Source organism: Oryzias latipes, chromosome 15 (genome assembly GCF_053564925.1).
Source record: "Oryzias latipes strain Hd-rR chromosome 15, Olatipes_Hd-rR_3.1".
NCBI lineage: Eukaryota > Metazoa > Chordata > Actinopteri > Beloniformes > Adrianichthyidae > Oryzias > Oryzias latipes.
Genome location: NC_136251.1, coordinates 24533370 through 24558533, shown reverse-complemented (window position 1 = coordinate 24558533; position 25164 = coordinate 24533370). Strand labels below are relative to the sequence as shown.

Sequence of the window (25164 nt, the reverse complement as noted above, 5' to 3'; positions counted from 1 at the left end):
TTGGCTCCGCCTTGTGGGCGGGTTAGGATTATTTTTCCGCCAATAGTAGCCGTAAAACGGGGTTTGTGCTTTTAGCTCCGCCTATCGGCCACGTAGGGCGTGAGAGCTGGAAGTCTCTGACGTCAATGAGCTTGTTGGCACAAGGAGCATCTGTCATTTATGTGAGGAAGACGAAAACATGCGAGAGCCGTGCGCGCAAAGACGCAGCGTGGATGACGCATGGGCCCGCAAACAGCAAGGCTTTGTGGAGAGAGCGGAGTACCAACCAAGGAGGTGGAGAAAGGCCGATTAGGAACAAAAACATGACTCAGATTAGTCGAAAAACTCTATAAACTGTCAGATTATAAAGAAAGGCGGTAGGAAATTATATTAAATAGCTTCAAATGCACAGAAGAGTCCATCAGTCCAACAGAGGAGGGGCAAGCTTTAGATTACAGGCCATCCCATCTTCATCACCCAGCCCCCTCCCCAAAAAAACTGACTCCAACGGAGGAAACGGAAAACACGAAACATAGCAGGGTCAAAACTCCGCAACTGTGCAAAGAATTCCATTTTTATTTTTGTTTACTAAAACATTTTTTTCCGTTTTTAAAGTTTTCCTCCAGCTTCCTGCATCCACTTTTTGGCAGTTTGATCACAACTGTTTGCAACTGGCTAACACCATCCGCCCTACTTGGGGGACAAAAGGGACGTTGATTGATTGATCTAGCTGGAGAGATGTCCTCCCAGCCTCCCCAGTCCCAGATGAGGGAGAACATGCTGAAGACCATCGGGAGCTTTTGGGGAATCACCCGGATCCTGCAGATCGTGTTCGGAGCCGGGCTGTGGGTCACCATCGCTGCCAACAAATACGAGGGCTCCATCCACTTTGTCCTGTTCGTGGCGGTCCTCTTCTGGCTCCTCACCCTCGCCCTTTTCTTCATCACCCTCCTGAACAAGCAGGACCTGGTGCCTCTGCTCGGAGGGGAGCGCTGGTTGTCCACCAACTTGGCGCACGACGTGGCCGCCGCTTTGCTCTATCTCCCTGCGATTGGAGTCATGATCTACAAGACGGAGCGCAACTCGTTCTGCAACCTGGATCAGTACAAGCACCTCTGTCTGTATAAGATCTACCTGACAGCCGCCGTGTTCGCTTGTCTGAGCTGCTGCGCTTATCTCCTATCGGTTATTCATGGGGGCTGCAGAAAGTGTCGTGGAGATCAGACGCTCCTCTGAAGGAGGGAGGGGGGTAAAGTGGCTTTTGAGACCACTGCAAAATGAGGAATTCCTAATTTCACTGTAACTTCACTCAACAGTTGTGTCTGCTGTCTTCTCTTCCTTCTTCCAGGCGGTGGAGAAGCGACAAAACCAGGCGCAAAGTTCATTGTGCGCAAATGCATGCGTAATTAGTGACATTTACTGCAACCAAAACAGTCATTGTCAAATGAAAGACATAATCCAACATAAAATTCCAACAAAAAAAAATACATTTTATAGATTTTGAAGATACTTTTTTATGTTATGTATCTAACTGCTGCAGGTGTGCTCACAGTTGTAACTTCAGGGGTAATTATTTCATGTTTTTGTATTTTATGTTTTCTTGTGCTTGTGTAACAGCATCTGTTTTTTTTTCTTACTCACACTTTTTTGTTTTTGTGTCCAAATGCTGTCCAAGTTTGTGAGCAGCATCACTGCTGTTGTCCATGGTCCAAACAAAAGTCGGTACTATATGTACTATATGTAAAAACCAAAGAATAAAGTCAAGTGCATTGAGTCTTGTGTGTGGTAAAGTGTGATAATGTACCAAAGCTTTTTTTTTTCTGTTCTGTTGTGACTTTTTCAAAGGAGTTTAGGCCGCAGACTCCCTACTGGAGGATGAAAGCTGCTTCTTTTAAGCTGCTGCTCAACCACACGCACTCTAGCACAGTGTGTGTTGGTTGTGTTACTTGGAAGCAGTTTGTGTGTGTCACATTGTGTGACTAATTTGGAAGAAGGCATGCTCTTACCGGAACAATCTAGGGGTGGAGGTGGGCTAAATTTGAGCCAATGAACGCACAAAGACTGTCTCATCTGCTGAAGTCATGCAAGAATACACTGCCGACAGCTTTAATACTAAAGAATCCACTCATAAATAAGACCGTTCGTGTATTTCTGGAATTTGTTATTACCAAAGAAACAATGCTTGATGCAAAATTTAGCATCCTGTGTTGAATTATGTACTTCTAGCATGAGTTTGTACATTCTGGCAGTTGAAGTCATGAATGGAAATCCCCACATTTACCAAATGTTGACCACAAAAGCAGAAGTGACCACAGCTGACCAGTTTGGTGCAATTTTAAGTTAGGGATTTTCATAACAAGCCCATTGTGTTAACTTCTTGATCCCCTGGCTAAATATGTTCATGTTGTAAGAAGCAGTGGTTGTGATGTTCACTATAGTTCAAAGGAAAAAAAAGGCATCCTGAAAAAGTCTGAAGGTACCCTGGAGTAACATCTGAGTACCGGTAACACTTGTTTTGGCTGGTTTTCCAATGAGACATATCCTGTGTGAGATTTTTGAGCTCTCTTTTGGAGTCACTGTTAACGCCTTAAAAAAGTTCCTCCAGAACTCATACTTTTGTCATTTATTTAGTAAGAAACTTAACGAAATGTGAAATCTGAAACCACAAATGTTTGCTACTCCGAAATCCAAACATCTGCCACTTTATGAAGTTTCATGATGCTGAATGGGGGGAGGCTGATAAGCAGCGACCTTCTTGTTGGAATCTAAAATTCCTCACAACAATACTGTTATGAAAAGAATGAAATACTTTGCTTCAGTTAAGTGGCAGGAAATTCACATTGTTAAACACCCACTCCCATGAAAATCATGTTTTATTGTGTTTTAAACATGAACTTCTGGCCTTTTTTCTCATGACGGAGGGTATATATGAAGAAATTATGCTTAAAACTGCATTTCTGAGTAATTATTTATTCAAATTGTTGTGAATCTGGAGCAGATGAAAAAAATACAGTTAAAAAAAGCTTAGGTGTGACGTAAACTGGCTCAAAACTGTACGGCTGCATAGCTCCAATATTAGTCACCATTTTTGTTGCACCGGTAATGTTAGGTTAGAGATGAAAGGCTGTAAGCTAGCAGGAGGGGTATGAACAGATGGATGTCGGGAAGTAAGGGCAGGCTAACTGCGCACCAACAGTTCCACCCACAACTTAGAGGAAAATTTTTAATGAACTACTGCCACTCTATAGGAACTTTGTCCTAGAAAACAACACAGGTTTTTTTTTTTTATTATTATTTGGGTAAAAACGACATGTTCATATTTACAAGACCACTGGGAACACTTTAAATATAGATCAAAAGATGATTGAGTGAGACTTTAAAAATGTGACAGAACATAACTAAAGATAAAAAATATAAGAATAAGAAGTTGTGTTTGGTCCTTTTTAACCACAATGTTTACCTTTTTTTAATTGTGAAAAATTCCATAATAACTGTAGGCATCATGCACAACACAGCAATCAAGCCTCCACAACAAAATATGTGATCAGTGCCTGATACAGCTTAGGGTTATTTATTTTTTAACACCTTGTTTGTATGTAAAGCTGCACAGAAATCATGTGAAAAGCAGTTTGAGTCTGTATGTGTATATATTGTTTTGTATTTCAAGTCCTGATTTTTACCCTTCATAGCGGATCATAGCGTTTGATGAAATTTTCCTCTTGGTTTTATTAAAGTTTTTAAAGACAAACTTCTGTTAGAATAGTTTTTAACGTCTCAACATGTTCATTATCCTAAATGATGAGTTTGAAAAAAATCATGTGCAAAGTTTGAATATTATGGGATTTTGTGTATGTACGCTGACGCACAGTCTGGTGTTCTGAGTTTCATTGTTCAGGTGCATATATGAGTGTAAAGAAACATTGAAATGGTGGGAAAAGGTCTAAAGAGCTTTTCGCCACCCAGGTTCGCGGAGGTAATTCTCAGAGGAAGTGCTCCGTCCCATCAGCTCTTTTCTGCTGACACTCTCCTGTGTGGCATCTGAAGTTTTTGGCCCTCACACGAAACACCAAAATGCAGACACACACACCATAAGCAGTGCCCCATTAACCACTTTTCCTGCCTCTGACATTCACATTCCATTCTGAACAGGGAGAAGTGGTTTAGAAAACCAGATGGAGATCAGCCGAGCAAGTGAATGAATGGTGGGGGGAAACAGGAAATAAAAGGAAAAATGTGTAAAAATAAATGTAAGTTCCATAGCTAAATCTGAGACTGACATTTCCTGTCTGTGTGAGGGACGAAGTAGAGTTCGGTCGGCTTCCCAAACAAGGTTATAGATTCCTCAGCTGTGGCAGCAGCTTTCTCAAAGGTCGTACTTCAGAATGGGCCCAGTGTTTGCATTGAGAGATGGAAGTCTGTGGTGGGAAATAATGACAGCTATTTATAGAACCCTGAAAATACTGCCATTTCCATAAGTTTGCCAGCCAAGACTTTGTGGGCCGGAATTTTTTAAATGTCTGAGATAAAAGCAAGGGAGTGTATTAGGGTTTTTTTTCCTTTTATGCCACAGGGTGGGTAATATCCTGGCCAAAAAATTAACGTTTTTACTGTGGGTCTTGCATGAACAGCCATACATTTTTTTATTAGTATTTGTGGCCATGAAGGTTTCATATTTAGTTAACAAATGCATTTTTTTCTACAGTTCAAAATCACAGAGACATTTAGAGCTTTGTTCTAAGCTGTGAGGAGGCCATCACTTTCCTAACCTAAGCCCTTGTTTTCACCACAACACAACTGTTGAAGTGAGATAGGAAAATGTCAAAATTTTGTCAATTTTTTTAGTGAAGACAAATGATAAAAAGAAAACAGATAAAGGTTTACAGTAATAAGACCTGCTACAAAATGCAGGGATAAAAAAAACTCAAATTTTGTCCACTAGGAGGGGCCATAAGTTTATACACACATTTAGGACACTTAAACCATGACATTAATATATTTTATTGTATTTTATAGTTTTTTTGGAAACTTTAACTGCTAAAACAAATTTTAGCTTTAGCCTATAATAAACTATGCTTAAGTCTACAAAAAACAAATATCAACAAATACGTTTATTTTACTATTAATGAGACTGTGATATCGGACGTCTGAAATGTAGTACTCTTCAATCGTTTGTTGTAGTAAAAACAACTAAAAGCTTTTGCTTCCTGTTCTGAAAAAAGTCAGGACCTCAGTCTCCAACAGGAAATAGCTGACTAATTAGTTGCATTTTAGTGGGAAACATGTCATCAAAGTTAACTGAAAACATAGGGTGGTTGATCACAGCAGTTTCACAACAGATCTTGAATGCCAAAGAAAATCAAATGTTGCTGACTTTCATTCACTGGACATGGTATTTCCAATGCTGCTCTTTAAAAAATATATTTTTGTTGATCTGTTGTTGACATATTTCTTGTATGAGTAACTAAATGGGAATATTGGCTTGTTGAAAAACCATTTAGCTTAAACAATGTATTACACCTGATTGACACAAACAACCAGTTTTTTGGGTACTGAAAACAACCCACATGATGGTGTCAAGGAAACATGTGTGACTATTTCCAAAAGACTGAAAGGATGCCAACAAACGCTGAAGGCCATTCAAGTTCTATCTGCCCTTTGAAAACTAAGAAGAATTTTAAGCAGAAGTGTTAAAAAGACTATTTAATTTTTTTTTAATTAAAAAAGAGGGATTATGATCATGCCTTTGCTTGAGTAAACATTTGCAAATGTAAAAAAAATATGTTTTAAGGTTTCAATGTTGCTTTGATTATTGTTTTCTTAGATAATATTAAAAAAAATAGAACCTGTATATTTGACTTGTAAAACTTTTTCAGTGAGATATTTCTTTTCAAAATGTATTGTATTAAAAATGTGAAGAAAACGTCGTGTTTTCTACCATGCTTGAAACTACTGTACTGATAAAAAATACTGGGTCTTTATTCAGCATGACACACCTCTAAAGTCTCATATCAGTTGGCGATTGTGAATTTGTGTTTGCCTTTTTTGCAATGTAAAGTTTCTTGCTGGTGTTGAGTATGTTGAGTATGACTCAAAACAGAGTTCTTTTACAGCTTCAAGAAAGTGGTTCCACTTGTCTGTGGTGCTGCGACATAATCAAATACAGACAGACGGACGGACAGACAGACAGAGATAATTACCTAATACCTAATACAAATATGTCATCTCAAAGCTCTCAAAGCCTTATTTAGAATCAGAATCAGAAAGCCTTTATTATCATTGTTACACAAGAAACTTGTGACAATGAAATTCCGGTGCACTCCAGCTGCTTAAACAATATAAATAAGTAATATAATACTAAAAGAATGATAAAGAATTTGTGTAACTGAGAAATATACATACCTACATAGCTACATAACATTTCTGGATCTGAAACTATATTGCTCATGGGAACTGTTTATCTTGCACATTGACTTCAAATATTGCACGAGTGACAGATTTTTGTGGGATTCATATTTGTTTAGGAGGTATTATTATTATTTATTATTATTGTTGTTATTATTATAAATCGTATTATTATTAACCAATAGAATTATACCTTTGTCAAAACTTTATCTAAATTTTATTTTTGACCAATACAGTACATGGGATGAAGGTCAAAAGGACCGGATACGCCTGCATTTCTTTCCGGATACGCCTGCTTTTAATCATTGGTGGAGAAAGAAAAGTGACGTCATATGTCAGAATCTCATTGGTTGTGGAAACCGGAAGGCGAAGAAATAGCCAATCAGCAGCATAAATATGCTTGACAATTGAAAGTGTACCTGTCAGCTTTCTGGGAGCTGAAAGTTACTCATCTGACATCGTTTGCATCCGTCAGCCCACATTTAACATCGAACTATCGCTAAGTTAACCTACCGAGTGAGACTAAACATGGCGGCCTACAAATTGGTGCTTATTCGCCACGGAGAGAGTAATTGGAACCAGGAGAACCGCTTCTGCGGCTGGTTTGATGCGGACCTGAGTGAAACTGGGGAACGGGAGGCAAAAAGAGGAGGACAGGCCTTAAAGGGTGAGGAAGGACGGGTTACATTTCCTCCATCTTTCGGTGTGTCATTCCGGGTATTAGCTGCATCGGCTAGCATCCAGACTCGACCCTGTACGTGTCGAGTGGCATGTAAGCGAGCCGCAGTATTGCTCGAGGGCGGAGATTTTGTTTCTGTGACATTGCTAAGTCACTTAGCTAGCAAGACATTCATTCAGTCAAACGAAGACATTAACTCCTTTTAGTCCATATGCTAACGGGGAAAGTTGTTTAAAGTATTTCTGAAGGTGATAGCCCGTCAGATGCATACACTTTCTGTGACATTTTAAGCCAAAAATTGTACAATTTAGCACATTATTTCAAGGTCTGGATATATTAAAAGCAAGTACATGGATCAATTTCCCCCCCAACATTATCTAATTGACCGTTTGATCAATAAGTATTACAATAATGGCATTTGGCCGTATGTAAGAGTTTACTCTACAAGTTACCCTGTTTCTATGATGTGATGTAAATCCTGTCTCAAACATGCAGATGCTGGCTACGAGTTTGATGTTTGTTACACCTCCGTGCTGAAGCGAGCCATCAGAACTCTGTGGCTGGTCTTGGACAGCATTGATCAGATGTGGGTGCCTGTTCATCGGACCTGGCGTCTAAACGAACGCCACTACGGCGGACTGACGGGACTCAACAAGGCGGAGACAGCTGCCAAGCATGGAGAGGCTCAAGTGAAAATCTGGAGGCGCTCGTTTGATACCCCTCCTCCACCTATGGGCCCTGACCATGACTACTATTCTGTGATCAGCAAGGTGAGATAAGATATCTGCAGTGCAAACAGTCGGGCCACATGTTGAGTGTATTGTGAGGAAATCAGAGTTTTGCAAACCCTGACTTGCGTCACGGAGGAATTGTCCTTCTTTATGAGTGTAATCAGCAGAAATTACACCAAAAAGAAAAATGTTAGTTTTTGTTTGTTTTTTTGTCTACACAGCACAGAGTTTTACATATTTAAGACTTTGTTATGGATGACGTTTGTCAGCCACTGGGATGCAGCAATATACTGTTTTGCAGGAACTGTGAGAGTTAATGTATGACTGACAACACCATGTTCTTCTGGGTTCAAGTACAAAGTACCAAATAGATCTTGACTAAACAGATGTTCAGATCTCACAGCTGCAAATTGTGTAGTTTCGGCTTTCTTTTTTCACCACTAGGACTTAAATTTTAAATTAAATTTGGAGCTTTTACTATTTTGTTTGCAGGACCGTCGGTATGCAGACCTGACTGAGGACCAGTTGCCTTCCTGCGAGAGCTTAAAGGACACCATTGCGAGAGCTCTGCCCTTCTGGAATGAGGAGATTGCCCCTGAGATCAAACAAGGAAAGAGAGTGCTCATCGCTGCCCATGGAAACAGCCTGAGGGGAATTGTCAAGCACCTGGAGGGTAGGTGATGGGAAAGCATGTTCTAAACAGGTGAAAATGGCACCGTTTAGAGTCTGCTTACACATAAATTAACTTTATTTCAACATGTTTCTAGTCCTAATCATAGAAATACAACACTGCAAAGAATCTTTCAAATACTAGATATCTGACTAGCTTTTAGTCCTTTTGTGTTCTGATTTTCATAAATTAAATGTGTTCCTGGAAAAAATTTACCGTTGGCATTAAGTCAATGTAATCGTCCACAATGCAATGCAATGCAGTGCTGTCATTTACTTTTACTCTGCCCGCTGTCATTAGCAATCTAAATCATTGTTATGTTTATTGTAGGAATGTCAGATGAAGCCATCATGGAACTGAATCTGCCAACTGGCATCCCAATCCTCTATGAGCTGGACAAGAACCTGAAACCGGTAAAGCCGATGCAGTTCTTGGGTGACGAGGAGACGGTACGCAAAGCCATGGAGGCTGTTGCTGCTCAGGGAAAGGCCAAGAAGTGAAAAAATGGAGAGCCATAAAAGTCATCTTTGTCTGTACTTAGGTTTACCCAAACTGCTTACTTCAGATTTTTTTCTCCCTAAAATATTGCTTATTTTGGTTTAGAAAATGCTGGATGTTCGGTAGTTTGTTGTCAAAACTTGCATTCCTTATTTAGTGGAGGAAAGAATGGGTGGATTAAATGGGATGTGCTGAAACTCCAGAAAATAAAAATAAAAGAATATATATATATATATATATATATATATATATATATATATATATATATATATATATATATATATATATATATATATATAGTAAAAAAAATACCTCTAAGTTTTCCTAACTGAATATTGCACCTAAACAAGCATGGTTGTTAATGGGGGGGGCAGATGTTCAAGTTTTTATCTGTAGTGTCTGTTTAAAATGAAGCAAATGAAAAGACTGTAATGACTGAAAGTTCTGCTGCGGTCACCTGTTGATGTTTTTATTTTTCTGTCAAAAGATTCCCAACGCAACTTGACCTGCAAGAAGTTACTTCACTGTGTCTGTAGATGAAACACTGAATTGTCTTCAGATTATCAGCGATTGACGGCTATCACAGTAGTTTTAATGTAACTTTGCATGCCCCGTTTATAAGATGCTTATTTAAGAACTTCTTTTCACTAATAAAGGTCATTATTTGTGATTTTTTTTTTTTTTTTTTTTTTTTTTTTTTTTTTTTTCCCCCCTTTGGGTAAAATGGTGGGAAAGTACCGGTATATTTTTCTGTATGTCTGTCTAGTGCATTTGTGTGTTGCTTTGGATGTGGAAAAATTGGTATTTTTCTTTTGCTCATTTTTGAACAGTGCTACATAAAGGTTTATTTGGTTTTGCATTGTCAATGTAGATTCCATTAGCAGGTGTAAGGTTCTTTACAGTGTTGTGAAGCAGAGGTTGTTTCAGTCTTTGGCATCTATACGGTGTGTTAATGTGCCTCCCGCTATGCCGCTGAGTATTTGTTTCTCTTCCACTTTAGGCAAATGTAACCTAAGCATTCTAATAAATGGACCAACAAATTATTTTGCCTTTTTACTAACATTTTGAGTTGAGGTTACTGTAATTTTAAATGACAAACTAGAATATGAAAAAATCACAGTAATTTACAAAAATTAAGGGAATATATATATATAATATTTTTGTTATTTTTTTAAAATTAACATTATAGAATGGTTTTATGGGAAATATTTTCCCTTTTCTTTAAACCTCTTATACATTTCAAAATAATTTACATGTTTTAGTTGTACAATAATAATAAAGAGCACCAATCATTTGTAACTCATATATAGATATTGAATTAAAACAGGGAGGTTTTGCGCACCTTCATTATCATTTCAATTTTTGAATTGTCCCTTTAAGTGGAAATATAATCGACTCCATGTTCCATCATGCAGTTCGTGAAATGCCCTCTGACGCCGGGACAGGCGGGAGAGGATTTCATGATGAATTTCTTCGCGTTAACTTCTCTTTATTTGTTTAGTGCGCGTGGATAAAACGCCTCTCTGATCCCGAGAATGAAGAAAGCCTCTGAAAATCAAGACAACTCTTCGTAAGAAAGCTCTGGCATTTCACTTTCACCCACATTGCTAATTTGCAGTTAGCCAAATCTCACTTCCTGAAACAACAAGCACTTGCTAATTCACGCGCTGCTTTATATCGAGTGGTACGGTTCGGCTGCTGTGCACATAGAACATGTCATGGGTTGCAGTGGTTCTGGTGATAATACATTCTAATGTCAGTGCAGCAAACTTATTATACATTTAAAATTAAGCATGAACGTGACCTTACAGTTTTTATTTCACTTTCCTTTTCGACTTTGTTTGGCTAGTTACTTTTGTTTTAATTACTCGGCAGTGTTTAATTGTAAACAAAATCAAATGTGTTTATTTTTGTTTGTTGTAGAGAATTGCAAACGCAGTTTTGACATTGGATTATTGTAAAAATGCAAAAGAACTGTTAAAAAGAAGCGCAAAAATAGTTTTTTTCACGGCGCGAGCTGCATTGGTAGTTTTTTTTTTTTAAGTATGTTGTAGGTGTCTTCTTTTCTTTGGCTGTTGTGTGAAAGCGCATTGTGTGTGCAGACTAAAGCAGAGCAGTTTGCATTGCAAATGACTGTGCTGGTGAGGTTTCGTAATCGAACTCAATGAATGATTACATCCTTTTTATTTTATTTATTTATTTTTTCTATTTTAGAAGACTTTCGGACTATTCCTCCTCTCGGAACAAAGGTAAGTGAAGGCATCACACACCTCCTAACTTTAGCTCAGTTTAGCAATTTCAACAGAACATATTCCAATGAAAACATTTTGTTTAGTTTAAAGACCCCCTCTGATGAAAATAGTGTTTTTTGTGTTTTCAACATGTTTTATTTGGCATTTTACTCATGGTGGACAAATATCAAGAAAATTAATCTTAAAATTGCATTTTGCAAGTGTTTCCCTATTAAAATTGTTGTGAAGTAGTAGCAGAAAAAATGTTGTTTGAAAAAGCTTGTAGCAGTGGTGTGGGTGCTACAATCGGTGGGCAAATAGGGTGTTCTGTCATGCATAAACATGATGCATCTGTTCGCAGACAACTAAAGCCACGTATTCTTTGCTTTTCCTCGTCCGAGCTGGCATCTGGATCAGAATTTATACGACTGGATAGCTCCAATATTGCTGGTCATTTTTATTGCACTGATAATTTTAGGTTTGGGATATTGACGGCTGTAAGCTAGCGGTAGAAACTGCAAACAGATAAGATGACGGGGAAGGGGGGCAGGCTTACTCCACGCCAATAGTCCCACCCACAACTCGGAGATAAATTTAATCTGAACTATTGCTGCACTGCATAAACTAGGTGCAGAGTTTTGTTTTGTTTCTGCATATTAAAATTAAAATACCTCTAGTAATGCTTTTAAAATGGATTGAAAGATGAATGGAGTGGTGTTTTAAATAAATATTACAGACTGGTATGGTTAGTTACTGAAATAACCTACTGTGTAGTTTTGGTTTGTTTCGCATTCTTCATAGACCTCTTTAGGAAATGCAATTATCTCATCTTTGCCCCTAATGGATTCATATATTTGTGTGCGACAAATTACTCCAAGGTGTTAGAAAACTCATTTATGAACAAAGAAAGTGTGTTTGAATTCAGTTTTTATGTTCTCCTCCACAGTGATGGACCTCACACCCCAGCAGCCTCCCCCACATCATTTCACAGCCTTTCCACAGGAGACTCCAATGAAGCCGTCTCAAGTTCCTAACAGACTTTCTCATCCTTCACCCAGGAGAGTGTTGCCACTTCATACACCTGGCAAGGAAAGATTCCATCCACACCTTCATCACTCAGGGGGGGTTGCTCCAAATAACCCACCCAACGCAGATACTCCTTTGTCAACAGAGACAGGTCCCCCTAAGGACTGTGTAGAACCTCGTGGACTTGTTCCCAGCAGTTTATCAAGCTCTTGTAGCACAGTATCTCCATGCTATGGAACAGAAAGGGAAAGAAAGGGTTCTTTCCAAAGAAGTTCTCTGTCAGAGTCTAAACATCATTCTTCATCTCAGCCAGTTCCAGTTACCCTCAACAACAGGGGCTTAGCTGATGTGCCCTCTTCTGGTTGTAGCCAACGTTCATCATCTCAGTGTCTTCACAACGTAAAAGAACGCCTCTCATCCGGCCAATCTGTCAAACACCAAGAGACTGAATCCAAGTTTGCCACATCCGCCAGTAGTGACACACAACGAAGACACGACCCGTTCAAGGTATTGCTCCTGTTTGTCTTACTGTGGTTTTTCCATTGTCCCCGCTTAGATGAAACCTTAATCCTCATTGTGTCAAACATGAACTTAGAGCTGTTTCTTGAACACGCCTCCAGGTTTTTACATGGTTCCTGCATGAATGAAACCTGGAGGCAGGCACAGAAGAAACGGCTCTAAATTCATGTTTGACACAGATGATGCAATGAGGACTAAGTCACTGTTATGATTATGTTTTAAGGGTACAATTTTCAGCATTTCAATGTTTTGCTTGTTAATAGAAAAACGGTGAGCTAAGAAATAAATGTTTCTTTGGTTCCTTTGTTTATATTAAACATGATTCAGACTATTAGCCCTTCTTTTAATGCTACATTCTTATGTCATATCACTTGGTGGACTTTGGTTACAGCAAGCAAATACGTTACAGAATAATCATTTTTCAAACCTTCCTGATTATCTTCCAGCATTCTCCCAAGCTCTTAAGTCACCTCTGCTGTTTTTTAGTTAAGTCAAAGATGTAATTGAGTTTCTTTTGCTTTGCTATTTTCACACTTGTAGAAAAAACAAAAGGAAAGCAGCTTTAAGCTCCTTCTAAATCAGAACTGTGTGAATAAAAACTGCTTTAAATCTTAAAAATAAAATGCATATTTGTAGTTTAGAAATGAACTGATTTAAAAGTGTACATAAAGCTTCAGTACAAAAGTATCATCAGCTGTTTTCTCTTCTTGTACACAAAAAGGAAAAGTTCATTACCCAGAACACAAAAGCTTTGATCGTAGTTATTATATTCATATTATTTTGGTCTTTTTATTTATTTAGTTAAACCTTCAAAACAATGAGCAACAAAACTGCTCTTCTGTAGTAGTTTACTAACGTTTTTCCCCAGCTGGGATTAAAATATATAAGATTTAAATGTGATTGTTAAACTCTGTGATATTTATGTTCTTTAAGACTCTTTGAAATGATTTGTTTGCACTAAAGACGGCTGAAATATTTTCTGTATTTCTCCAAATTCAGAAATTCACTCGTTTTTTTATCAATTTTTAGTTTTTTAGTCTGTTTTTGTAATACACCAATCCTATGTTGTACCATAACGAAAAAAATCAGGGTTTGAACCGACTTGCGATGAAAGTGAATTGTTGCATCCCTATTATATATTAATTACATTAAAACATTCCATAGAAACCGATTATAACTGCTGTTTTTGAGGGGGAGTTTAGTTTAGTGACCTAAACGCTCTCTGTCTTTTTTTCCAGAGGCACCACCATCACCCACGAACTTCAAGTGAAAATAATATTCCAGGTAATGTTTTTAATGCAAAAATTGCACTGTAATTGCATAAAAAGTCCATCTGTCAGACTTGGTCAAGTTTATTGGACTGATGCGTTTTACCTGCTTTGTTTACCTTTTTTTTTCTTAAAATGACTAGCTCTAAAACGTTACATTACTGTTACAAAGTTACACAAAAATGGGATTGTCCTCTGCTCTGGCGTGACCTGAGCACTTATTATTTTGTATGTGAGGTCTGGTAGCAGCTTGTTTGTATAGTTTTGAGCACATTAGACTGTCTGACCACTTCTGCTTTTGCACCTTCCAGCATTATTCATCAACTGATTTGCAAAAACTATAAATTTTCTACATTTGTAAATACAAATCAAAATCTTATCAAGGCATCAAGAAAACATTGTCATCCAGCCATAATAACTAACGGCCTAGAAAGCTCATCTGAACGTAGGCGTCGCATTGATTGCCTCTTTTTTTGTCTACAGCACCATATTCAAGTTGCTCATCTCACAAGAGGCGGAGAGAGTCTGAGCACCGTCACAATAATGCCAAGAAACCATGTCCTGAGGGTCCTGACTCCAGCAAAACACCAAGCATTTCTGCAGTCTCCCATCCTGTGATGAAGAACTCTTCACTCTTAGAATTGTCCCACAAAAAAGCAACAGAGTGCGCTCCCTGTACAGAGAGGACACAACATGGGACAAATGAAGCAGGATCAACAGGAACAAAGGAAGTGTGTTCAGGCTCCACGGAGAAAAAGGACGTGAAGTCAAGTTCATCTTCAAAGCCTCGGGATGAACGTCACAGGAGAAGAAGTGAGGAAAATCCTAAAAGAAATCATTTTGGTACCTCAGATGTTCCTCAGAAGGTCGTCGTTCGGTCTTATCGTTCTGGTTCGGTGGACTCCAAACCTGCTCATAGTAAAGCTGATCCAAGGAGAGAAAGCAGTCAAATTGACCACATCAGTCCCAAACCAACATTTCAATCAAGCTCAGGTTTACATGGTTCCCAGGCTGCAGAGCGTCATAAAACCAGTCGAAGAAAATCTGCAGCAATTCTTGACGATATAGACCAGCTTTTCACTCCTGACCCAGTAGTAGTCAGCTCTGTTTGCAAGTCTGCAAAGCCCCCGACAAATGTTGAAACGATCAAATGTCCCGCCTCAGAGAAATCCTCCAGCCCTGCACCCATGTGTAGCACCCCAGTTACCAGCTGTCATAAAACTGTAGCTGCAGAATCTCCAAATGCAACACCCTCTGCAGTGCGAAACCCGCCTTTCACCACAGATCACACCTTTCACAGTGACAGTCCTGCATGCAAGACTACAAAAGCTAAAACAAATGCTGAAACAAGCAAACCCCCCTGTACAGAGAAAGCTTTCAATCCTGCATCCAGCTCCTGTACCAATGTTGGTGGATCCTCTTCACAGTCTCCATCTGCAGAATCTTCACCTCCTAATTCACATCTCCCCTCTGATTGTGTGATTACTGCTGCAAGCTCTGCTAGCAAGACTGCAAAAGCTAAAGAAAACGACAAAACCAAATCATCCACCTCAGAGAACGGCTCCAGTCCTGCATCAACCTCTAGTACCCCTTCTAATGTACCGGCCTCCTGTCACAAAGATGCACACGTGACAGCGATGGACAAGTCATGTACAGCACCGTCCTCATATAACTCATCCATTTGCCTCTCACCCGTCACAATAAAACTGGTAAAACTTGAAAAAATGAATCTTGGCTTTAAGGATCAAGGACTCCGAAGCGTCTCCACTATGAAGTATAAGTTTGTTACATCTGGGGACAAACAAACTTCTTGGCTCTCCATCAGTGCAGCATCTTCACCCAACTCTACTCCTGCTTCATTTTCAGAGAAGCAAGCACCTGAAAGGTTTAAAGAGAACGTCAGTGAAGATGATTCTATAGATGGGGAGCTTGATCTGGGCCAGAACTTTGCGTGCAATTTGGATCTTACCCAGAGCTCTGACACCAGCGAGGAGGAGAACCTGATGTCTTTGCAGGAGATCATGGAGCCTGTCCCCAAGGTTCTCTGTACCCCAGAGAAGAGAACCTTCTCCGAGCCAAGCACACCTGGAAATCACAATTCTCAGTCAAAAAGTGTAAGCTTCAAACAAAAATGTCAATTAATCGTATTAAAGATTCAAGAAGAAAAAATCTTCTTTTCTACTGTTTTTACAGCTGCTGCCATCTGCCATAAAGTCTGGCGTCTATAGGAACAATCTTGATGAACTGATGAAGGAGATGAACAACAACAAGAAGTATGTTATTTAAACATTGTATCTGGTATCTTTAATATTTTTACTGAAGGTTCCTTGTTTTCAATCATCAGAGCTAAAGAAGTTGAAGCACAGCTTCTGAGTGCATGCAAAGACGACCTGTTCAGGATCCCTGATTCTGAGGAGATGGAAGAAAGCCAGGAGGAGGGCATCTCCACTGAGCAGCAGTAAGATACGCAGAAGCATGTTGGCATATTACTCCACACCCCTGGATCGCTCTTTGCTCTGGACTTGGATAAAAGTTCTTCCCTTTTTTTTTTTTTTTTGAACCAGGGAATTCTTGCAGCGCTACTCTTTAATGTCCAGTGTAATCAGGGAAGTGCCTCCAGGTGAGGAGGTGTTCAACCTGGAGAGGTTCGGCTGCATCTTTAACCAGGACGCGCTGCAGCTTCGCCAGTGCTTGGTTAACCCACAGACAGCAGCACAGAAAGCACTTCTTTGGTAAGCTTTGCGTCTATGCTGTGAGCGTGTTAGAGCACTTCTGGGATAATTATTGGTATGAGATATGAGACTCGCGTTCCAAAGAAGAAGTACCCGCTGGCTCCAGAAAGCCAAAATCCTGTAGACTTCTATTGAGAAATAAACAGCTATTAGTTAGTCATAATATTTGTTAGAGTTCTTCCTCCGATACTGTTTTTTTTTTTTTTACATTTTCTTGCTAATTCAAAATTTTCTTGTATAATATTTTGTTCTGTAGAGCAAGTAATACAAGTTGTAAACTTACCATTTAGATTGCTCAATAAAAAGTATATGGTGCCGACGTTTCTGTCAAACGTTTGACAGATTTGGGGTGTGTCCAAATTCAAGGCGCAGCATCCTTCAATGGATGCAGCTGGTAGGCCAGATGTTAACGTCTGTGAATTTGAGCCTTTAGATAATTCCAGTGGAGTCCCAAACAGAGAGGAGTAGTGAACCAGGCCTGGAGCACAAAATGTTCCTGGTTTATTTGATCCAAGTTTTAATCTTGGAGGTGTAAATATAAAAAGGTGTAATTATTTCCAACTCCGGGTCCCGCTTCACAGTCCGCCATGGTTGTCAGAAAATCTTAGGGTTCGGCCATAATGGATTTTGGGATATGTACAGCATAGAAGGAGACACCAGACCAATCCTTGAAATTGGGAAAAAGACGGCTGTATGCGTTGGCCGCATTTGGAGGAGCCGCTGAGTTTGGACAGCACTTGTCGTGAAGCTGTGAGGTAAGCAGCCTTCAAATGCAGCCCAGGAAGAGCGCAGCTCTGGAATTTGGACGCAGCCTCTGTCTAGCCTGCGTGGTAGGGGATGTGGACTTTCAACAAGCTCACTCCTGATTGATGGGAGTGGTTGCAATAAAAACGCTTACTCAGACCAATCACTGCTTACATCCGGCTTCAACATGGCGGTGTCTACATTGTAGAAAAAATGGCGACTGAATTGACTTCATTTGGTTGGAGCTGGATTGAACCCTTTTCTATGGGTGACGCCACACTTGCTTGGTCTGTTTCTCATCTTCCAGTTTGAAAACAATGTAACATTTCAAAAAGTGATGTTTTCAATTTACTCTATTACTTCCTATGACGAGTTCTCTTAATACTCATCTTTTTATCTTTTTTATGTCAAATTGTTCCTCCTCCTTTTACAAGACAGGAAAAGTAACCATCTTATAAACTAAATTTTTCTGTTTTCTAACCAGGTCAAGTCCTGCTCAACTGCGGCTACACGTGAATATTGGACTATTTCAGGAGGCTTATGATTTTTTTCTGCCCTGTCCTGCTCAGGTGACGCATTTCCTGTTTAAGGTAAGCCTGACACCCCTCTAACATTTTCAATTGTATGTTAGAAATTTTAACCAGTAAGTCTAACTTGATCCTGAAAGATGATGTCAGTCCACAACGAGAGGATGGTGTCTGACAAGATTCTCCACATCCTGTGTGACATCGCTTGTGCTGCTGCCTATCAGATTGGTCAGTGTCTCTACTCCCGCAGCGCTTCTATGTCTTGTGACGGAGTTGAATTTACATGTTTTCTTACATCTACAGCCAAAAATGGAAGTCATCGCTTTAAGGTGTGGGTACCCAGCTTGGCAGATGTGACTCTGGTCTTGATGAACATGGGTGTTGGCTTTGTTACGCTTTTCCCTTTTGAAAATCTGCAGCCGCCATTCACAGAGAGAGATTTGCTGTAAGCAACAATTTGATGCATTATCCAGCAAAAGCTTTTTTTTTTTTTTTTTGAAGTTTCCTCCTTTAAGTATTTATAACTTAACTATGGTGATTTCTTTGTAGAGACAATGACTTTGTTAAACCTGAGAGTCCCTCCATAAACAAGGATGACATCGTTTTCCATGAGTACAACTACATCAATGTGTTGAAGGTGAGACTTTGTGGGAAAATGAGCTGGTGACAAAAATGAGTTTTAGTTTATAGCTTGTACATATTGTGATAGACTGCACCCTTATGGTGGTGCCGTCTGTTTGTCTACTGCTGTCTCCAGATGTTTTGTTTTAGGAAGTTTGCCACTCATTGCATCTCAAAAGGGAAAGTATTTTCATACTTACATAAAAAAGTGTGTCATGGTTTCAATAAGACACTCAATTGTCTCCATGTGAGTGTGTTCCAGCCCACTGTAAGACAAGTTCTGATCTATCTCAGTCTGAGCAAGCTTTGGGAAATGCATAACTTTACTTAACTGTTTAGCCTGAGCTAAAGGTTTCCTCAACCCCCAGCATGAGATCAGGTACTAATCTTTTAAGGATGGTGTGAACTTCTTCCCTCTGTGAGAACAGACACTTCTGTGTTTTTGTCTTAGTGTTAAAAAATACTAAAGCAAACCCTCCCAAAAAATATAAAAATCAACTGTGGAACCAAACCAAACATTTTTGATCAGAAAATTTCACTTTTGTTGAAAGCCAAAGTCAGAAAAAACATCTACATCTAAAGTCTGTGTTTAAAGCAAAGGTTTTGCACAGGATTTACTTTTTTGTTGTTGTTGGTTTGCTCCTTAAGGTAAAATCTTATTAAAACTTGAGATTGCTTAAATGTCACTAGAACATTGCAGTACAACTTCTTCTCTTTTGATTTTTGTTTACAGTACCTGTCTTACTGTATGGGCCTGTGTCCTCACTCGTACAGCGACAATGAACTGCTTTTGCTGCTGACTGTGGTGGAAAAAGTCAGCCTGGACACACGCTGCATCCTCCAGTCCAGTGTGGACGTTAATGCCCTCCTGTATAAAATTGTCAACAACATCAAGGACTGGGATGCCATGGTCAGTACTTAAGTCATTTGCTCTGTATTCTTAATTTATTTGTAGAATGGATGTACAACATTCCCGTATGAAATCAATTTAAATATTGGGATCAGATTTGTTGATTTGACTCAAAAAATCCAATCCTTGATCGTGTCCATCAGGGAACCATTTGGCCCATTCTTAGTATTGCACTATAGGGGACTGAAACCCTCAACTTCTGAGTAATTATGACATCCTTCTCTAAGGTTTGCACTTGTTTACATATTTTACTTAATTTCCCAATATTTTACGTGTAAAACTTTATTGACTATTATTTTTTAAATTGGATCGTTTTTAATGATTATGTATTTTGGAAAAATAAGGCAGAATTGTTGGAATTAAATTAATAGCTTTTCAAAAATATTAAGTCTTGCAGTAGGCTGTTGCTTTGGGCAGGAATGAAGACTTTGTAAATAACGTCAAACTATTATAAGCCCATTAGCTTGAGTTCTTTCGTGTTTATTAATTATATGTATATAAATTTGAAGTCGTGTGACATAAAGCCATCGTTATACTTCTAGCTGCCTAGAATCTGTCTGGCCTTAACTGATTTGACAGAAGACCACCAGAACATGTGTCTGCTTGTTCAGCTCCTGCCTGACCACACACGTGGAAAGTACGTTTTTTCACCTTTTTAATTTTTTCTAAACCTCTTTTTTTCTTGCTTTAGCGTTTATGCGTTAATAATTTCCTCTTTTGCTTTGCAAAGAGAGCTGCGTCGACATCTGAGCCTCTGCATGATTTCTAAGTTACTGGAAGGAAACTGCAGATACCAACCGACACAGAATGAGTTCCAGGTAATCTGCTCCGTTCTGGTTTCAGCACTGGATTTTGAATTTATCACCAAACATCTATTGTTTAAGTGCTTTGTAATTAATAATGTTGTCAATAAATGATCCTGGGGTTTTACAGCTTGCTGAATTGAGGCCATATCTTCCACGAATGCAACCTTCAGCTCTACTTCGTGGCTTACAGCAAAACAATTCAGAGGAGGACTTGGGCATTTTGGACCAACAGGTCTGCATGTGGACTAGTCATTATTTCCATCTAGAGTGTTTGTTTTTTCCTGGATGATTTAACAAACATTTCTGGTTATTCCTGTGTGTCACATTTCAGGCTTACTATTTGTGCTATAGCCTTTTGACACTGGCAAATGAGGCCTCCAATTTACAGGTTTTCCCACCCCATCAAAAGGTAAAGTTCATTATCTCCAATCTACAATGATGTGTTGTCAATTAGTTTATTAGATTTTTATAAATATTCTGTTGCATATTGTATTGGTTGTAGGAGCAGCTGCTTGTTTTGTCATCAGAGCTGGAAACGCGAGTTAAATGTGACATCAGAGAAAGTGAGAAGTGTCTTTACCGCAGCAAGGTAAGCATCATTTCACAAACGCTTACATTCAAATCATAACTGAATATTAAAACATCTGCTAACAACTTTTGCTAACAAATATCTTTTAGATGGAAAAAAATAGGCTAAAAACACTTTTCTTTTGATGTGATAAAAATGCAGCATTAAATAGCTCCAGCTATTTTAATATAATATAATAATAATTCAAATGATAATTTAATATAATCTCCATATATGGCATCCAAAAGTGTTTAGTATCTTTTTAAATAATAATAAAAATAGGTTTTATTTAAAAAAAAAAGATAAAAGTCAATGAATGCACAAATGTTCACCTGTCTAACTGGATCTTAGCCAAACCAGTTGATCCTGGTTTTCATATATTTAATAAAAATAATTTACCTGTAGCAGTTTCACTGTCTTTGTCCCCTTCATGATTTGGATTTCAGTCTGTAGAACTATGTAAACTAGTCAATTCCAGCTCTAAAGCGACTTCTGCAACAATAAAGGTGGCAGCTGGGTAGCTTGGTTGGTAAGGTGAAAGGCTACCACGCAGGGAACTACGGTAACATTGATAATGGGGCAATTACCAAATCAATGGCGAGCAATTAACATCACCTAGTGGGGGCCCTTGGGCAAGACCCTTAACGCTACTGCCTCCCGAGCGCGGTTAGGCTGCAGCTCACTGCTCCCCCAGAGGATGGGTCAAATGCAGAGAAGAATTTCCCCATTGTGGGATGAATAAGGTATCAATTAATTAACCAAGTGGAAGCTCATCTTCATTACCGGCTGTTCTAACTGCCTTTAAAATGCTAAAGTCTGCCTTCCATCTCGACACAAACGGAAGAATTTCCACTGAGAAACATTAAAGTCAAGCAGATGTCTGAGAAAAACCTGACATGTTGAGTTTCAGAGAATAGTTGGACAATTCCAGGTCAGAGAATCCTTCAACCATAACTGCTGTCATAGACTCTGTGGAGCTGAATGTTCTTCACTGACAGAAAGCCTTTATCTAGAGGCAGTTGGAATTATATTAATGTATTTTAGAAGTAATAGTTTGCAAGTATTTTTGACTGACATGTTTTTTTCTTATAATTCTCAAAGTATAAAGTGACTTCAAAACAACATTTGACTTCAAGCTCTACTTTTGGCTGAATTATCCTGATCAAATCTTCATACCAAACATGCAGATATCCTTTTTTAACCCTTGTGCTATCCTAGGCACTTTAACATTGGGAGTTGGGTCATCTAGACCCACTAGACCAGGGGTCGGGAACCTTTTTGGCCAAGAGAGCCATAAATGCCACATATTTTGAAATGTAATTTCGAAAGAGCCATACAATAATGTAGTGTCCCTTCCCCACACTGAGGCACGGAGACTTAACCTCTTTTAAAGTTCTTTATTCCGATTACTGCAGACCGCAACAAACGCCGTTCAATTAATTCAGCAACTCCTGAATCTCTCCCGCCGAGACGAGAGCGCTTCTCCCAACTTTATATTCCCCTGCTACCGCTGCAGCCCTCCCATTTCCCTTATTCGGCCCATAGCTGAACCCCATTGGTCCAAACTACCTAACAACAGGCTGAGCGACAGAACTGAGAGCCAATCAGATCTCTGCTTGACGCGTTCAATGAACTCCAGAACTTTTAACGCGGCCCAACAGCCATCCAACTCAGTCCGCGACAATATGTTTAAAACTAAATATACAAATGAATGTGTGCATTTGATGTAATTTCAACATTTTTAAAGTACAATAAGTCTGTGGATTCTTTTTAATAACATTGTTATTCTGTTGCTAATAAATGATGAGTATTTCTCGTGGTATTTTTGCTGATGGTCTAGTCTGGTTGATACGTGGTGAGTTTCTGCTTCATGCAGGTGTTGAGACTTTAAACGTGATCGTAGGTCTGAATGTTCTGTAGATGTGAGACAGACTGCTCACATGCAGACGGGGAGCCAAACCTATACTCACACGCCGCAGTGGGTGACAGGCAGTGGGTTTTACGTTTTTATAATCCCTGCGCGATTCACCTGCTGTCCCCACAACCCCTCACCCCCACCCTCTGCTTTCTCCCTCACACATCCCGTCCCCGCATCTGCGCGCTCTTTCTCAGAGACGGGAGCGCGCAGTTTTAGGCACGTCAATTCAAAGGTTTCCAGCTGGTACAAACTCTGTGAAATAATAGATAATAGTAACTGATAGCGCTGGCGCAGATTTCTCTCTCTAAGCACTGCTACTACTGCGCGCCTCTGGCATCGCATCGCGCCCGAGAAGGACTGGTCTAATGAAAAAAAAAACTATAATTAAAGATTTGTCTGCGAGCCACATGTGACCATCAAAAGAGCCATATATGGCTCGCGAGCCATAGGTTCCCGACCCCTGCACTAGACAGTGCTCTGAACCTTTTTTCTTCAATGATTTGTGATCTTCTCTGGTGTCCATGGATTCCATGTAATATTTCCACCTTTGTCATGGTAGGGAGAACACGTCAATGTAAGGGTGGGGTCATCTAAGATAGCACAAGGGTTAATGAATTATTGCTGCACATGTTCACAATAGTCGGCAAAGTCATTAGAATAAACAGTGACCTGTAGTTTTAATACTATTTTCATCAATTAAAAGTCTTCCCTTAAAATATCTGTAAGGCTCAACAGTGAAGAATAGTTTTCTCTCTTCTCACAGCTGAAAGACCTGGTTGCGAGGATTTACACCAAATGGCAGATGCTCCTTCAGAGGACGAGACCACTCAATGTACGCTAGTCATTATCTTATTGATACATGTGCAGCACGTTTTGATTACGGTTGTCCTCTGACTCATTTTGTGATGCTTGTGCCTTTTTTTTTTTCATTTAGGGTAAGCTTTACGATTATTATATACCTTTAGAAATCACAAGCTCCAGCCAAGACGAGGAAGAGGGCACAGTTGATGAAGAAATGAATGAGGAGGAACAGGATAGGCTTTCAACTGATGAAGACGAAGGATCTACGACTGCTGAGGAGGAAGAAAAAATCGAGGGGTTAATGGATGAAGTAAACGATCCAGAACCGAGTCAGACAAGTGACAACGAAGGAGACACCAGCAAGGATGACACTAACACAGTTGAAGAGGCAGTGACTAGTGACCTGCAGCAAGGCAGTGCCGGGAACTCAACTCCAATTGATTCACAAGAAGAGACGCATTAATAACCTGTGTGTCAGTAAACCTTTAAAGGACTTTGCCTCATGTTTATTTGCACTGTTTGGTTTTTTGGTAATAGATCTTTAACAGACTAACTGTACATTTGTATTTGTTCTCATGTATTATGCTATAAAAATATGTTCTGTTTTTTGCATTACATTTAGTAAAGCTTCAGACCTAGTATCATTTAGTTATATGTACAAAAAAATGACACTGGTTTCACACTGTTTTCACACAGGTTATATGTTATTCTATTCATGTTGGGTTGTTATGTCAGCTTTTCATTCTTAACACTTGGTTAGGTTTACCCTTAAATTTAAAGTTTTGACCAAAATATTTGTATCCATTTTTTTAGTAAAAATGAAAAATTTTGCAATTTACAATATTGTATTTTAATGAACCATAAAAACTATTGTTTTTAAATTATTTTTCGCCTTTATGTGCAAAGATTTACACTAAAATTGTTGAAATTATTTGATAGTGTATGCTAAGATATTTAGGATAAAAATTCCTCTGTTTTTATTAAAAAATTAAGAAAAATATAGATAATTTGGTACTTGATTCTATGTTCTAAGTATTTATTAAGTATACTCTGGCATCTAATTGTGCTATTTTGAAGCTAGCTGAATGAAGTCAAAGAAGCTGTTGGGGTTTTGTGTGCTCAACAAAAAACACGTTTAGTTGAAGTAAAACATAAACTGCCATATGAGGAGCTTTAGCTCTTACAAATAGATGATCAAGTCAAAGTAGGAATAGAGGGGAGATGGGCTGCAGATTAAATTATACAAAATACGTTTTTAAGAGTAAAAAGAACATATTTAAGTCATAGTATTATTATTGCAACTATCTTAATATTGCTTTGGAAAATGGTCTCACCTGGTTAATAGGCATACCACTGCTGCTGCCATTGATCCTTTTCAATTTCACATCTTAGCCACCAATTTTTTATGTGGCCAGCTTTGCTTATGATTAGTTCATCTGGATATTTCTTCAACAGCTGCTAGTTCCTCTTTAAATTCTGTCAAAAACATAAGCAGGAAGCCCTCTTTCAATCTGCTATTTAAATTTTTTATTAT

General features: G+C 39.0%; 3 protein-coding genes and 1 long non-coding RNA gene across 9 annotated transcripts; 3 read left to right on the top strand and 1 right to left on the bottom strand.

Moving 5' to 3' along the window:
* The first annotated feature begins 165 nt into the window (after positions 1-165).
* On the top strand, positions 166-1753 carry marveld1 (MARVEL domain containing 1). Its single transcript, XM_004077140.4, has one exon. It carries the CDS (start codon positions 718-720, stop codon positions 1213-1215), a length of 498 nt encoding a protein of 165 aa, XP_004077188.1. The 5' UTR covers positions 166-717; the 3' UTR covers positions 1216-1753.
* A 5028-nt stretch (positions 1754-6781) lies between these two features.
* Positions 6782-10002, top strand: pgam1b (phosphoglycerate mutase 1b). The gene is made up of 4 exons (XM_004077139.5): positions 6782-7048; positions 7556-7830; positions 8284-8464; positions 8792-10002. Exons 1-4 carry the CDS (start codon positions 6910-6912, stop codon positions 8959-8961), a joined length of 765 nt encoding a protein of 254 aa, XP_004077187.1. The 5' UTR covers positions 6782-6909; the 3' UTR covers positions 8962-10002.
* A 363-nt stretch (positions 10003-10365) lies between these two features.
* slf2 (SMC5/6 complex localization factor 2) lies at positions 10366-24628 on the top strand. Of its 5 annotated transcripts, none has more exons than XM_023963448.2 (20): positions 10366-10529; positions 11174-11208; positions 12137-12723; positions 13974-14019; positions 14487-16117; positions 16197-16276; positions 16348-16461; positions 16568-16735; positions 17964-18069; positions 18147-18234; positions 18310-18451; positions 18556-18643; positions 19361-19537; positions 20080-20174; positions 20268-20355; positions 20471-20575; positions 20675-20752; positions 20846-20932; positions 23593-23661; positions 23764-24628. In XM_023963448.2, the coding sequence occupies exons 1-20, from the start codon at positions 10495-10497 to the stop codon at positions 24091-24093; spliced, it is 4149 nt and encodes a 1382-aa protein (XP_023819216.1). In that variant the 5' UTR covers positions 10366-10494; the 3' UTR covers positions 24094-24628. The 5 variants fall into 5 exon arrangements, with proteins under 5 accessions (XP_023819216.1, XP_023819218.1, XP_078788159.1 ...); XM_023963450.2 differs by lacking the exon at positions 10366-10529 and adding an exon at positions 10571-10714; XM_078932033.1 differs by lacking the exon at positions 10366-10529 and adding an exon at positions 10861-11002.
* LOC144984163 (uncharacterized) lies at positions 15742-25105 on the bottom strand. Of its 2 annotated transcripts, XR_013647842.1 has the most exons (4): positions 24965-25105; positions 23789-23902; positions 15973-16088; positions 15742-15881 (listed from the first exon to the last, which is right to left on the bottom strand). It is a non-coding gene; the product is annotated as an uncharacterized LOC144984163 (long non-coding RNA). The 2 variants fall into 2 exon arrangements; XR_013647843.1 differs by lacking the exons at positions 15742-15881; positions 15973-16088 and adding an exon at positions 19362-19495.
* Positions 25106-25164: the final 59 nt, after the last annotated feature.

What these genes read in the sequence shown, in the direction of transcription:
- slf2 (XM_023963448.2), top strand. Translation starts at nt 10,495, where the DNA reads ATGAAGAAAGCCTCTGAAAATCAAGACAACTCTTC. An exon ending in GAAGACACGACCCGTTCAAG is followed by an intron (nt 12,724 to 13,973) that starts GTATTGCTCCTG and finishes CTTTTTTTCCAG; the next exon opens with AGGCACCACCATCACCCACG. An exon ending in CGACACAGAATGAGTTCCAG is followed by an intron (nt 20,356 to 20,470) that starts GTAATCTGCTCC and finishes GGGGTTTTACAG; the next exon opens with CTTGCTGAATTGAGGCCATA.
- pgam1b (XM_004077139.5), top strand. Translation starts at nt 6,910, where the DNA reads ATGGCGGCCTACAAATTGGTGCTTATTCGCCACGGAGAGAGTAATTGG. An exon ending in AGGAGGACAGGCCTTAAAGG is followed by an intron (nt 7,049 to 7,555) that starts GTGAGGAAGGAC and finishes TCAAACATGCAG; the next exon opens with ATGCTGGCTACGAGTTTGAT. An exon ending in ACTATTCTGTGATCAGCAAG is followed by an intron (nt 7,831 to 8,283) that starts GTGAGATAAGAT and finishes TTTTGTTTGCAG; the next exon opens with GACCGTCGGTATGCAGACCT.
- marveld1 (XM_004077140.4), top strand. Translation starts at nt 718, where the DNA reads ATGTCCTCCCAGCCTCCCCAGTCCCAGATGAGGGAGAACATGCTGAAG.